This window comes from Typopeltis vanoorti, chromosome 3, assembly GCF_054136105.1.
Source record: "Typopeltis vanoorti isolate ZY-2024b chromosome 3, IOZ_Tvanoo_1.0, whole genome shotgun sequence".
NCBI lineage: Eukaryota > Metazoa > Arthropoda > Arachnida > Uropygi > Thelyphonidae > Typopeltis > Typopeltis vanoorti.
In genome coordinates this window covers 80740213-80755791 of record NC_143551.1, presented here as the reverse complement: position 1 = coordinate 80755791, position 15579 = coordinate 80740213, and the positions used below count along the sequence as shown (strand labels likewise).

The 15579-nt window shown below is 34.5% G+C and overlaps 1 protein-coding gene across 1 annotated transcript in view; it reads right to left on the bottom strand.

Annotated features, from left to right (window-relative positions):
- The window catches only part of LOC150108314 (uncharacterized), a 220779-nt gene extending 205736 nt beyond the window's left edge, over nt 1–15043 (bottom strand). Inside the window, exons 1-3 of the mRNA XM_090390443.1 lie at nt 14989–15043; nt 8643–8811; nt 8309–8445 (exon numbers count right to left, since the gene is read on the bottom strand). Of these exons, the coding sequence (XP_090246569.1) occupies nt 8309–8445; nt 8643–8811; nt 14989–15043 (361 nt within the window). The remainder of the gene's footprint in view (nt 1–8308; nt 8446–8642; nt 8812–14988) is intronic.
- Nucleotides 15044–15579: the final 536 nt, after the last annotated feature.

The following is a 15579-nucleotide window of genomic DNA, read 5'->3' as shown; positions in this document are numbered from 1 at the left end:
GCAAAGCTTTCTCAGTATCCATCTATAAAAAAGTAAATAAAACGGAATGTAAGAATTACATGGATATTTCCCTACTGAGTGTTCCTGGTAAGATTTATGCAAATATACTTCAGAAACGGATACGAAAAATTATGGAAGGCAACTTTGGTGAAGAAAAGCTGGATTCAGGACAAACAGAGGTTGTCATGATCAGATTTTCACTTTAAGATAAATAGTTGAGAGATCTTGGGAATATAACAAGGATTTGTATTTAAGTTTCGTAAATCCTGAAAAGGCATACGACTAGATTCCAATAGGAAAGCTCTTCAAAAAACTACAGTTATATGGCGTAAATGAGATATTATATCAAGTAATACAGTCTCTATTTAAACTGTAATTCAGCAGTTAGAATTGAAGGAGGTAGAGGAAGTAAAATCAGGTGTGCGACAAGGGTGCACATTATTTCCACTGTTATTCATTATCTATATGGATCGCATTACGTAGTTAAGTAGTATTAAATGTGATATCAAAATTGGTTATGTTAATCTGAGTTCTTTACTGTATGCAGATGATGTTATACTTCTAAATAAACCTGATACAAATCTGCAAGATTCCCTAACTAAACTGAATAACTGTTGTAATAAATTTGGTATGAAAATCAGCAATAAAAAGACAAAAACCATGAAAATATGCAGAAACATTGAAAATATCAACTGTATCCTAAATGAACCTATTGAACAAAAAAATATTTCAGCTATTTAGGCACATCACATTATTTAGTGAAGATGGTAAATTAAATATGGAAATAAACAACAGAATCAACAAAGCTGGTATGGTAGGAAGTCAGCGGAATACATTTATATGGAATAAGAAAGAAATTTATCAAAACACTAAATTAGCTGTATACAAGACAGTGTTCAAACCAATTCTAACTTATAGATCCGTGAGCTAGTTTAGAAATAAAACACTTGATCAAAGACTAGAAATCTCTGATATGACAGTTCTGAGAAAGATTAGTAGAGTAACATACGGCATCAGTGGCAGTATCATCAAAAATGAGGATATTAGGAAAGAACTTGACATCGTTGTTAGCATCCAGGAATGTGTTAACAGATCTAGTCTCAGGTGGTATGGTCACTTAAACAGAATAGGAGAGAAAAGATTAGCAAAACAAGTGTTCTCTGCTAGGTTGGCAGAGAAAACACCCAGAAGAAATCCAAAATGTAATGAATTGATACAGTATAAAGCGCTTTAAAAGACAGAAATATAAGATCTGATAAGAATGGAGTCTTGACAGATAACAGAGTAATTTGGAGGAAAATTATTGATCGGAAGTTAGTAATGGTGTAACTTTTAGATGTAGTAATTACCCTGTACACCCTTTGAGAGTACATATCAGGAATTTGATGATGATGATGATGATGATGATAATAATGATGAGTGAATTTTTGTTCAACTGTAACTTGGAGGAAAAAAAGTTACTGGCAAAGAAAGCACCACGTGCCGCTTGCATAATCGAGGAAGCGGGGTGTGGTGCTAATTTTGGTCATAGAAACTCATCTTGTGAAAGCACTTGTAGTCATGTAATAATTATTTACGTTAATGTAAATGATCATATTTTATATTTAAAATATGATAACTTGGACAATTTTATGTCTTAAAATATCATTAAAATAAGTTTTCTTCTGGCATATTTAATAATTTCAACTTGTTTCTATAATGAATAAGTTTTGCAATGATTTTTTCTTTTTTATTAATTTATCATCTTGAGTCATTCCAGACTTAATGGCAATATCAAGACATAGTCTGATTTGCTAGCATTATTAATATGTGCTTCCACTTGTGCTTGCTCATCGTCCGTTCTTATGCTACCTTCTTCCAGCTACCCCTGGAAGGAGGAGCAAAAAGTAAACGATGATATATATGTTTTTCCTGACATTTTGTTTCTTTATACAACTCCAAGACAAAACAATCTCTAATACCTCGAAATCCAGCTTGAATAGTTGTTGCTAGAACCTACATTGCATATATAATTGTGCAAAGAGAAGTCAGTCATGATGTTGAAAATGGCTTCTCAGTCATTTTCAGAGCTTGTAATATACGATCTCTGAAAATGACTGAGAAATGTTAGATTCTTGAGTGTTAACGAATGATATTAAATAAAACAAATTGTATTTCAGAAACAAATAAAGATATTCTTAAGGAATAAAATGTGATGTTTAGGATTTCTAAGAAATAACTTAAATGGATTCTTTAGAACTTTAAAATGAACGCTGAATTTATACTTTAGGGAAGCATTATTTCAAACTTCAAATGAAAATACACTTACATTTTCCGATGAGGAGTATCACTTAAGTGAAGATAATAATGTAATAAACAAGGCTCCGCATTGCTGTAGATCATGACTTCAGTGCATTCCGAAGTTTCTGAAATAAATAAAATGGTTACTAGTTGCTGATATATAAAACAAAATATACTTACAATGAATGAATTCAGGATTTCAACTTAAGATGCTATAATTTCTTCGAACTTGAAACGCATAAACATTCGTTTAGTGTGAACAGCAGAAAAAGTGAAAATAAACAATTTTAATACTGCAAAAAAAAAAAAAATATCTGATATTTAGCGCCTGCTAAAATCTTTCATTCATTTCGATTTAACATAATGATGGATATGTTATATCCTCATTATATATAATTAACCTTAGCTAATTGAAGACTCTATATTTCGATCTCAAAGTTAGTCTGATCATATTTATAATTTTACAGAACTGCGCCTGGTGCTAGGTTACAATTTCGAGGAAGAAACGATCCGTGCTGTTTCCATCATCGTACCTCTGTTTATTCCATTTCTTTGTTATTTGAGCTGTGCCTTTCACCATCATCAATCTTCTAAGTAGCTGTGTATATATATCATTATTTTTATTTTTGAACATAATCTCCCTTAAGACTAATATACATTTATTCCAGCGATGCTCCATCGCCAGCCATTATCCCGTCCCTGTAGTGGTTCTCAATAAGATCTGCAAAATCCCCCTCTACAGCTGCAATCACCTGTTGATTCGAAGAAAAACGCTGACCAGCAAGGAACAGTTTTAGTTTTGGGAAGAGATAGAAGTCAGAGGGAGCCAAATCTGGGGAATAGGGTGGATGTTTCAACGATTCATAGTGCAGATCCCTTCATTTTTCCATTGCCAAAACACCTTTGTGAGCAGGTGCATTGTTCTGATGAAAGATGATTTTTTTCTTCTGCAAACCGGGTCTTTTCTCACGAATTTTTTCATCTAGCTTGGTTAAAAGATCGGAATAATATTCTCCGGTTATTGTTTTACCCTTTTCAAGAAAATTAATAAACAAAATGCCTTTAGCATCCCAAAACACCAATGAAATGACCTTTCCTGCTGATGGAACCAACTTTGTCTTCTTTGGCGTTGAACCTCCGGCTTCTGTCCATTCTTTTGACTGCTGTTTGGATTCTGGTGTGTAATGGTGAATCCAAGTCTCATCCATTGCAATTATTCGACGCACGAAATTAGTTTTATTCTTGTTAAAACGCTCAAAGCACTGTTCAGAGATTTTCATGCAAGTGCGTGTTTGATCTGCTGTGAACAAGCTCGGCACCGATTTTGCTTTTTCATATGCAATATAGTCTTCATGCAAAACATATTCCTACATGTTTTTTTTGAAATATCTATGATCTCAGCAATTTTACACACTTTGGCTCCGGTCATCCAATACCATATCGTGCACTTGATCAATGATTTCTGGTGTTGTTGGACGTCCTTCACCTGGATTATCTTCAAGGCTGGTACGGTCACGTTTAAACTCGGCAGTCCATTTCTTAATTGTCGAAAACGAAAGAGACGAGTGCCCATAAACTTGTATGAACTTCGAACGAATTTCGTTTGGCGTTAAACTTTCTTTTACAATGAATTTTATAACCACACGTTACTCTCAATTTTATCCATTGCAAGGGATACAGACAACACTTTGGGTTTCGACAGCTATATGAAAAAAAAAACTACTTGACAGAATGACCTGCAATTTCACATTGATGCTTATGACAGATGTACCAACTTAGAAAAAAATCTTATCGATAGTGTTGCCATCTATGATTGAGCCTGAGAACTTTTCATACTTCCTTCGTATATATATTCCCTAAGACATTCCCCAAAAAAGAAATAACTCTCTGCTGTCCAACTCTAGAACTATTGCTTCGTTTCGGTAAACGCTAAAATAACGGAGAAGATCATTCCGCAACTATAGATTTGGAACAATTTCCTAGACAACATCACCAATATCTGGACACACGTACCATGAGAAGGTTTGAAAAATCCTGTGCCATTAATAAACTTGGTGAACGTAGCAGCACATTACTTCAAATTCTCAAATAGGTTATCGTGCAGACAGAAAATTGCTGTTTTGTGATTTGCCTTCCACACATTGTAAATGGGTAGCCACTTTTCTCTTGATCGTTTAGCATATGTAACTGTGAGTGACTCTCTCTCTCTCTCTCTCTCTCTCTCTCTCTTCATGTCTCCTCCCAATGGAAAAGTACTTCAGTACTCCAGTCTTTCGCCAACCCTCTTTTTCCCATATATATAAATGACCTTTTACCTACCTAAATCCCTGTCTAGTTTCGTGCATCTTCATTCCTCCTACTCACTTGACAAACGTTACAGTATTCGAACACCCCGAGCTTCGAGATCTATGAATGATTGAAAAAACTGACTCCAATATCATTCTTGAATGAGGTGATAACAACCGGCAATACAACCAAAACAAAGTCATGTCTTTCTTCCACAATTTGTTTTCTGAATATGTCTGAATTCACCTTCACTTTTCTTTGACAATAAGTAGTTCGCAAGACAGTCAGATCTATCTTTTGGACTGATATTTGCCTCATCTCTTTCCAGGCAGAAATACATCATATATATATATATATATATATATATATATATATATATATATATATATATATATATATATATATATATATATATATATATTCTCCCCTGATATATATATATATATATCAGGGGAGAATATTCCGGGTGTTCTAGATGTGCAGCCCATCCACGAAATGTCAGTAATCACCGATATTATATATTTGCATTCATTCCCGTTAAAGGCTCCCCTAATTGTTTGCAGACTTTGCGTGATTCCTAAAATGAAACACAATATACTAATATTTCATTGCATTCTTCACGAGGATAATTGAGCATTAGTGCTTCATGAAGAGGGTACATTTCGACGCGTAAACATCACATCACTTTCGCGTTAATAGCCCGGGTGTGCTTTCGAAATGCATACACCTTTGCGCCCTTTCAAAATATGTAAAGAGGGTGCACGGGTCAAATTCTTGGCGTTATGGTATTTTTAAACGGCTAAGAAGGCGTGGCTAGATGAGCTATCATTTTGAGATCACCCAGCACCTAGCGTCTGTGATTGGTTATTGTGTCAACCAATCCAATCGAACGTTGTCACTTGTCATGAGTTGAGCGACTGCTGTATGATGGCTGTATTACAAAGAGTTGTTACACATGTTTTCTGGAATTGAAAATTTGAAAGTGGATGTTAAGAGGAAAAAAAACTAAATATTTCTCTTGCTATTCAGTATAGCATCTGTTGAGGTTTCAAAGTTTATTAACGGTATACAGGAATTTTTATTCTAGTCTTTGGAAAAACAACAGACAGTAAAAAATATCTATTCTTGAATAAAAATGAATAGTCTATGTATTATAAAACTTGTTGATCTACACAAAATACAGCATATCTGAAATTGATAAGACAGACGAACCGCTGATACTAAAAAAAAAAAAAATAATGAATGTAGGATTCCCGAAAGTGTGGATAATTCCGATAATGATCGGACGTTATGTACTCTGAGTCTCAGTAAACAAAAGAAACTTTTTGGAAAACGGAGCGAAATATACACAAACCAAAGAAATACACATAACATGGGCAACAAATTTTAGGAAATGATTGGCTGCTCCATCAAACCATATTTATTCCTGCTAAATGTAATCATACATTCATGTGCGTCTGCAGAGGAGGGAAACAACGGGGAACTTCCCCTCCTGAATCGAGTAAAAAATGCCCCAAATTATAATCTTAAAAGTGATTGAGATATGTAACCTTACACACTCGACTATGGGACTCTTTTTCTGTCTTAAAATTTTATTATGGGTTTGCCTGTTTTGGCCCACAGCCTGGCAGCCATAAAACACGTGTTTTATTGCAGCAATAAAGCACGTGTTCCTGTTTTTGTTTCATCTTTTTCTGATTTGTGAAAAAAAATTTCATAATTATTGTGAACAGCGACCAGTGTTCGTTTTCCCTCTGTGTCTAGTGAATTACTGAATGAAGTGTGAATTGTAAATTTATAGTGAAACAAATTTAAATTTGTTTAAAAAAAGTTAAACGAATATAAATTCAAATTTAAACAGATTTTTAATAAAATATGCTCGTCAATTTTTTATATATGAAATTGTGCTAAAAACTGTATTAATTCCATATACTTTTTTTTCAAGAATTAAAGATCATTAAAATCGATGTAAAGTGAAAATAATGTATTTATAGTTTACATCGCAAATAATTACATACAAAAATGCTAAAAGACGTTTATTGAGGTAATTATTTAATTACATCAATAATCATAAAAATGTATTGATGTAATTATTTGTCTCCAAGTTTTGTGCCCCCTGGAAAATTTCTGCGGAAGCCCATGCATACGGTCAAATTGGCGTGAAATTTGTAAGCCGGGTTGCATAACCCACACAACAACACACCCTTTATCGAAATGGGACGCCATTGATATATAAAAAAAAAAATCAGCTAACGCCTTTTTTATTCCCCTATATGGGGAGTAGGCGAGGCTATTTAGCCCTATCTAACTTTTGGAGACTGAGTGGGCAGTTCAATCTCCACTGGTACCAATCAGAGATAGATGGCCCAAGGCTATCACTAATTAAGGGTACACAGCGAAGAGAGACGGCTCAAATGTGCCGCCATCTCGTGGTCCCTAACCCTAACACAATATATTTAATGTCTGAAATAATGTGGGTTCTACGGTCGATTTTCTTGAGTTTACAGGACGAAAAACCCGAGTTTCCGGGAGGAAAAACCCGCTTGTCCGTGCCAAAGATCGACTAAGTCGGGAACCGGTTGAAAAAAGGCTTAGAAAAATTTCCTCTAGTCGCCGACTAGACTCGAAACCAAATCTTCCTTCGTGTGGCCAAGCGCCGTGGTGTGCAAACGCCACATCCACTGAGCTACACAGGCTCTGCCATTGATATATATATATATCAAAACTAATCCTAACCCACTGCTTCCTAAATGTTCCTGCTCTTATATCTTTTCTACAACTACTTCTATAGACACTGTTCCGATGACATCCATCATCAGTCCATTTATGCTGAACCTTGATTAATACAAGCAATAATTGGCCAATGTACATTTAAACCTCAACTACTAACCCACAGAAATCCTGCTTTTCCCCTTCTTCTCACGTTCTGTTTACCTCTATTCTGTGAAACAGAGTTCGCGAATAATTCCTCAAACACTATGATTCTAATGCTCTTCACAAAGAACAACAACAGATTCCTTTTCTCTTAACATAGCACTAATTTGATACAAGTTCTGAAACCTATTATGTGAGTGACTAACATTCAAATTAAAGACAAACTTAGGGAATATGAATCAATAAATTGACTGTGTCTTGCTAGTGTTTTTGCTATTAGATTTAATATTCTATATCTACAAAAACTCTGCAGGGAAGATGTTAAGTATTTTATAGAAGTAGGAAAACAAAAATAGAGCAATAACATACGATAAAGAGCCAAGAGGCTTTTTTTTCTTTTTTCTTTTTCTGTCGGCGTAAATTAAGTTAAGGGGATAATAAATCCCTCATTATTTTAAAGCCGGATACGAAACTCGGAGATCGAAATCTAAGGGTTTCATGCCGAAGAACTATCGGCGAGTCCAAGCGTAAGTCAACACCTGGGTAGTACAACACTAGGGTAGCTGCGTTTTACATTATCAGAAAATATTAAGGATAGTGTTGGATCTTGCTCCACCTTTGCTCCCAGTTGCCCTAGTGTTGTACTACCCGGGTGTTGACTTACGCTTGGACTCGCCAATAGTTCTTCGGCATGAAACTCTTAGATTTCGATCTCCGAGTTTCGTATCCGGCTTTAAAATAATGAGGGATTTATTATCCCCTTAACCTAGAGCAATAACAGTTACATTCATTAAAACTCACACGCCATTATTTAAGAAACAATAATGCTCTATCGAAAGTAAGTTAAGTTATCGGTTTCATTACATACCATTACGATATTTTTGTGTTGTTTTCAGTGTGGTTGTCAACAAAAGTCTCCCAATTAAAATGTAATCTTCAGAAGAATAATAGCATTGCGGAGAATGATCCCTTTTATCGGCGCATTGGACAACTATTCTTATAAAGCTGCAAAGATAAAAAAAATAGCAAAAAATTAATAACAGATCTTCTTAAAAAGGGTAACTGAAATAGTTACCCTTCAAAAATGCAGACCATTGATAAAACACTCAGATTTAGAGGCATGTGTGCAATACTGAAAACCAACAGTAGAATTAAATTGAGACCACTAAATCAAAACTTTGTGTTCAACATCAGCAACTAACCTTTCTAAAATATCATCTATTGTGTTACCATCGTTCTCATTCTTTTCAAATGAAAGCAAATCTCCATTTTGTATGGCATCGTTTATACAATCTTTGATAGCCTTGTTCCAGTTATATAAATTACTCTTGCGACAAGGATGGTCATATCTTTTAAGTGACCCTTCTTTATCTGTAAAAAAGCATATAATAATTAACAACATTAACAGTAGAAGTATATATTCAAAAAGGTATTATATATATGTGTGTGTGTGTGTGTGTGTGTGTGTGTGTGTGTGTGTGTGTGTGTGTGTGTGTGTGTGTGTGTGTGTGTGTGTGTGTGTTTAAAGTGCCTTTGTTGTTAATGCTAGTTTCAGCTGGTGAAAGGTCGGTGTAAATATTTAATTTTAGCTAGTAAAGTCTTTAGTTTCATCCCATTTCCATGTACTTTTATTCCAAAAATTTCAATCACTACAATAACATGGAAATTTCAATATCAAAATCCAAATCTGATTTTGAAAGGGCCGAATGAAGAAAACTTGCCTCTTCGAAAAATAGCAAAATCACGTTCTGGTTCACTACAAATGCTGTCAGTTGTAACTTTAACATCTGCTTTATCTACTCGTATGGTGATTTGAATTGGTCATAAATCACTTCCTGCCATTAGATGGGAAAAACTTCCTCTGATCTTGATGATATATCTCCAATTGGACACAAAAGTTGAGCTCCGGAAATGACGCACGTCTTATATTCGTCTCAATAGTGTTTTATACTATTTTGATAGTATAAAACACTATTGAGTTTGGGATTAAAATATGGGGAAATATTGGGATTAAAACACTATTAATCCCAATATTTCCCTTTTCCAAAGAAAGGAAATAAAACTATTTGTTAATTAAGAGGGATTACTATACATAACGATTTTTTCCTTATTCACATGTCTTTATTACAGGGGTGAACACATAACATAGAACATGAAAATTTCTCCCCATTACAGACTCAAAGCTCCGTCCAATTTATTCACCGTTCATTTCCCGAATCACCATTGGAGAATAGTCTGCTTCTTAATCAAGCAATTGAACAGTGCTATTGTGTGGTACACAACTCCAAATAAATGAATAGCTTTAATAATTTCTAAAAGTAAAATAAAATTAAACATATTAATAAAAAGCTAGAAAATTGCCTTAGGTTGTTAATAGTATTTAGTATTCAATCGAAATGGATAAAATCGATATATTATAATCAAGCAAAGGTTAACAAATCTTTAAGAAAAGAAAATTACGCAGTGATAATGTAATTCTATGTATGTAAAAAATAAAAAAAAACAGACATTCCATACTTTGTCTAAAAACGCCACGCATTCTATAGAATGCCTGCTTTTCACACTTTGCCGGTAACATATATATATGCATATACAGAGTGATTAAAATTTAAGTCTCCCTGTTTAAGCTTGTGGAGTGCCATCCAGTGATCTAAATGATGCGAAACTTTGCAGGAATACATTGATCGTTTTGTGGAAGCGATATCTGAAAGGGAAAAAAAATAGTTACAATATTCACCACTAGTGGCGTTGTAAACACCAAACGCATGAAATTTGCATATCACGCAACTCAGCAATTGCAGGAGGGTTTGAAAAGATTCCCTTCATTCTGGTTGTTAATACCGTCCATAGTGATGGCACTAACCTACCCGAACGTGTTTTTTTACTCGTGAAGCTGTACTACCTAAACAATTGCAATGCTGTTGCTGCACTCCACGAATTTCGTTGCATTTACAAATATGGACGAAGTCAACATCTCCATGTGCTCTGTGATTACTCGTTTTGATTACTCGTTTTGAAGAAATGGGATCGTAAGGAGTTAGATTAGGTTAGACTAAACAGTACAGCCCGAGTTATCTTGGCAGAGGTCGCAAACCAATCAGTTCACAACAAGTGAATGAAGTTGCTACTGCCGTTGTGGAATAAGGTGTGAATAACGTAGAAAAAAATTCTACAGAAGATTCTGCATTTCTACGCATTCAAGATAACTCTGAGACACGAGTTGCGTCCGCACGAAAGTCGACTTTGGCTTTAATATTTTTGCTCTTAGTGGAGTTGTACGCTGCGTGACTGTGAATGATTTTGTAGAGTGATGAGGCTCACTTTCACCTAAACGGAGACCAAAAATTGACGGGGTATGGGCTACGCAAAATCTTCATGCAATCCAACAAATTACTTTGCATTCACTCAAAATTACTGTCTGACGAGGGGGGAGGAGTTATAGCTTAGTTTATCATTGGCCCATTCTTCTTTGAAGACATTCGCGAGTCGGGTCCTGTGACCCGCTCAGCTACTATCGAGAGGTATCGCGATGTGATGAATAATTTTGTTGTGCCACAACTACAGCAGCACATGTGCATGGATTCAGTCATTTTCATGCGGGATTGGGCTGATCACTCTGGTCGATCCGTACAGCAGAACATTTCACGAAAGCCAGAGTGATCAGCTGTGCGTTTTCCACTGCTTGGCCGCCTCGTTCACCTGATCTGACTCCCAGTAACTTCTGGCTCCAGGGATTTCTCAAAGACAGGAGTTATTGAAATCATCCTGATAACTTGGCATCTCTGAAAGATCGCATAACGCAGAATGTGCGCAACATCAGTCTCGATCAGCAGCTTTCTGTCGCTGAACACACTGAGCAAAGGATGCAGTTTGTTTCGTACCGGAAGAGCAGCATATTGAACAGTACAACCCGTGAATGCATAATGGAAGTGAATAAAATTATGTTATTTATGCTTGTGTTGCCTTTCTCCTCCTTACACACGCTGAAAAATTATTATATCTACATTCGGTACATTATGCAGCGTCCCATGGTGATGTATTTTGGAACCACGTTTTTCTTTTCCCTCATATATCGTTTCTGCATAACGCATAACGTATTCCCGCAAAGTTTTCGCAGTATTTCGGATGGCGCTCCACAAGACCTTTGTCATGTTTCTCGAGACAAGAAATTTTGTCTCAAAAATATGTCGTGTTTAAATGAAGACTTGGATTGCCATATTTGAAAATATTTGAGTTTTCTAGTTTATTCGTTTAAAAATTAAACTTGATGTACAAATATTTGTGAATAATATTAAGTGATTTGCTATATATTGAAGGTTGGTATTAATCATTTTTTCCCCTCGGTGGTTTAGAACTCTGTAGGTCAGGAAAGCTACACATTATGTTAGTAAGTTAATTGTCAGATAAAGATTAATTTCATTAATCACACAAAAGATATCTTACTTACCAAGCAGCTCAAAAGTCTCTGATATCTCTTGTGTGTCTTTAATTTTAATATTTAAAAATTTGCCTGACGATGAGCCCAACAGTTTTTGAATTATTGTGAGAATGATTTCCTTGATTGTTTTTCTAGTTTCAGAAGAGCAGGTATAAAAAGCAGACCCTAGACACTCTTTGAACAAAGTAGATATCCTATATTAATTAAAGAAAGAGAAATAATTAACATATTATATATATATATATATAAGAATTTAATTATATCACACACGTGTTCTGACAGGTGTTTAATTGTGTTCGTGTTTATTGGGTACTAATAATATACAACATCTATACTTGAATTTTAATACATTCTTCTTGAACTATAAGATAAAATATTTGCTGTTATTGTTAGTGCTACCATCCAATCGTTTCCTATTCTTGGTGATCTTGTGAATAAAGGTTCCATCTTTGATTCCATCTCACTTGGCCGCTTGTCTTTTCTTTTAACAATTGTAAATTCAAGTTAGTCAATTCCATTATGTTCTCATTCGACGATTCTTTTTTTGCGGTCTTATTCTCTTTCTCATGCCCTCAATCTTTCCCTACCTAGCTGCCTTTTCCAATTATCCATCTGCTCGCATAATATACCCAAAGTTCATTAACTTCTATTTACTGATCGTTGCCTCCAAGGACCATTCTCTCTTTATACTCTTTAAAACCTTCTTGTTAGTCATTCGTGCAATCCATGAGATTCTTAATAGTCTTCTCCACAATCCTAATTCAAACGAATCATCCAGCTTTCACATCCATTCATTACAGTTGGCAATACCCCTGCTAGACAATTCTAACTTCTTGACCTTACTAACTTCTCTATCTTTCATAACTTTTATCAGGACATAAAAACATTACAGTTTCAAAAAAAAAAATCGATGTCTTCAATAATAAGAAATTATTAACAAAATAATTAACAACAGTAAGTTGATAATTTTTCTGCAGTGTGGAGGTCTCCAAATTTCTTTGACAAGATAACAACCGCATGAGTAATTTCTCTGATTCCAAAGACGAATAGTCTTTTTTTAACCTTTTGTGGGATTGAATTATAATTATCCTATTAACTAGTTGATCGTAAAACCGAACAGAAAAAATTAAAAATAATCTGGCAAGCTGTGCCCTAAATCTTGATGTCTCTTTAAGTGTTTCGTTCACCGTATATAACTCGAGAACCTTTGGATACCACAGCTATGCAATAAAATAAATTCAGTTGCAATGCATATGGGAATTTTTATTATATTTTTACTATTTATTAATCATCCATCCGATCTTGGTATACTGTTTCCATATTCGGTGGTGCTGTGTACCAAAAACTACTAACAATTCATAGCACTGTCCGAAATAAAGCAATTCAGTCAATCAATGATCTCCTTTGATGATCCTTCTCACTGATTCACTTCAATCACTTTCTATCATATCATCATAATCACGCTATCATATAATCACGCTTTTTAAGCCTGCCAGATGATAACATCGATTTAATTTGTCCAGCTTCAAACCTATTGAACTTGAGTTCAGTTTCATTCCATCTGTCTCTGCACTTTTGAACAACCCTCGTCATCATGCCCCTCTCCCCCCCCCTCCAAAACAAAATAATACAACATTCAGCTTATCAATAGATTCTTAGTTTTTCCTTAGCCTCCCTCCCTTCCCTAACATACACACAATACTAATTTGGGCTATACATTTTGCAGCGTCTCTTGAGCTAGGTTGATTTTAAAAATTTAAAAACGAATGCCACTGAGTTATCGATACTGAGTTAATATGTTGAATGTTATCAGTATTATTATCAAAACAAGAAAAATTAGAATTAATTTGATACTGATGATGAATGCTGATGGTCAAACTGAATACGTAAGAACATGGAGCTTTGCATTTACTACGAAGCTATAAAAAAAGAAACCAATGTTTATATATATATATAAGCACAAATACCTTGAGAAATTTATAGGTAACTTTTCGAGACTAGCATTTCTATGAAAGACTTTTAAACACAACTCAATTTTTTGAGGGTACAGATGAAGTTGACAGTCATGAAATGTTTCGGCTTCTGTAAACAAACAAAAGGAATTAGACTGCCAATAAATTCTTGAAATACTTATCTCATTATTAAAATCGCCAAAACTGATCATGTCCCCTAAATAAAAAAAGGTTATGGTAGTTCATTTGTACTCTAATCTTACCTTTTCGGTTTAATCTTAAATACGTATCTGAAACATTCTTTAGGAAGATGAAAAAGAACCTAATGCTTTCTCTGAAGACATTCCAGGAAATTCTGCTACATTGTAATGAAGTACTGCTATTTACACAGGTAAGAGACGACAGTGATATACTGAAAAGTAACAAAATGAGTATTCAAGAAATAACCTCTTTTTCCTAAATTTCAGCAAATTGCATCAAAAGCTTTATTTAATTAAAATAACCTATTAGAAAAAGCCGAAACTTCAGCGGTACCTAGTCATAAATGTTCGGTAATAGTAATTAACATACACGTCTCTCTCTCTCTCTCTCAATCAATCAATCAATCAACAGGCTGGGATTCGAATCGTTCATGGGCATTGATGTTTGTGATTGTCTTTAGGTGATTTTCATGCCCTGCTTGAGACCACCCCCCCCCAGCTTATTGCAGGCCTGAAGTGACTTCAAACAAAAAAAGTTCCTTGTTGGGTTTTTCCGGTCCGCTCCATGTAAAACATAAATGAAAAAAATGCATAAAAAATTGAATTGACTTAAGTTGCATGGTTCGGAACCATATATATATATATATCAATGAAAACGATGTTATATATAAATATGTGTACAGGAGACCTAACACGGCTTTGTGTAATGAATGAAAAAGCAGAGAAACATTAAAACGGTTGTTTGTCATACTTTTATCACAAAGGATGCCAAAGAACTATTTTTCTAAATACTAAGATAAATAAACCTTACATTCTGTGTATTTATCAATAAAAATGCAAATAATACTCAAAATGTATAATTAATTAAAGTAACGAAAGCTAAAATAACTAAACAAATCTGAAAAAATCTAAATTAATTTATGAACCACATAAACATAAACATAATTAATTAAATTACCTTCAGAAACATAAAGCATATCTGAAATAATTTCCACATTTTCTACATAATACATCATTTAGAAATTTAGAAATTATATATAACACTTTCTAGATTCTACAATTTTACATTGCATGACATCATGAATTCAAATAGGAGATGTGCTGGACACATTGCCAGATATAACAACGCACGATCTCCTGAATTATTAACATAACGGAGACCTAAAGATGGCAGAAGACCAGGGAAGGGATAGGAAGACGAAATTAGTAGTGTTAAAATGCAATACATGAGAAAAGTTGAAATTAAAATGGAATGTGGAAAATTGAAAGGTTAAAGAAGAACGGGGAAATAATTTCTGAATTATATAGCCATCTAAATCGTATGCGAAACTATTATCATCACTGGCTTACAATCTTCATAGTTCGTCTTTCAAGCATAGCGTACGATCTTTTTCCAGTCAAACCAAGAATCCATGAAAAATTTAACATCCACAGGTTCACTTTTGCACATCTGTATAGTGGAAACAGCAACATTCACTTATGTCATATAGATCATAGAATCGTTCTTACTTTCTTAACGACTATATTCCCTTTCAAGGACTGGAAAAAA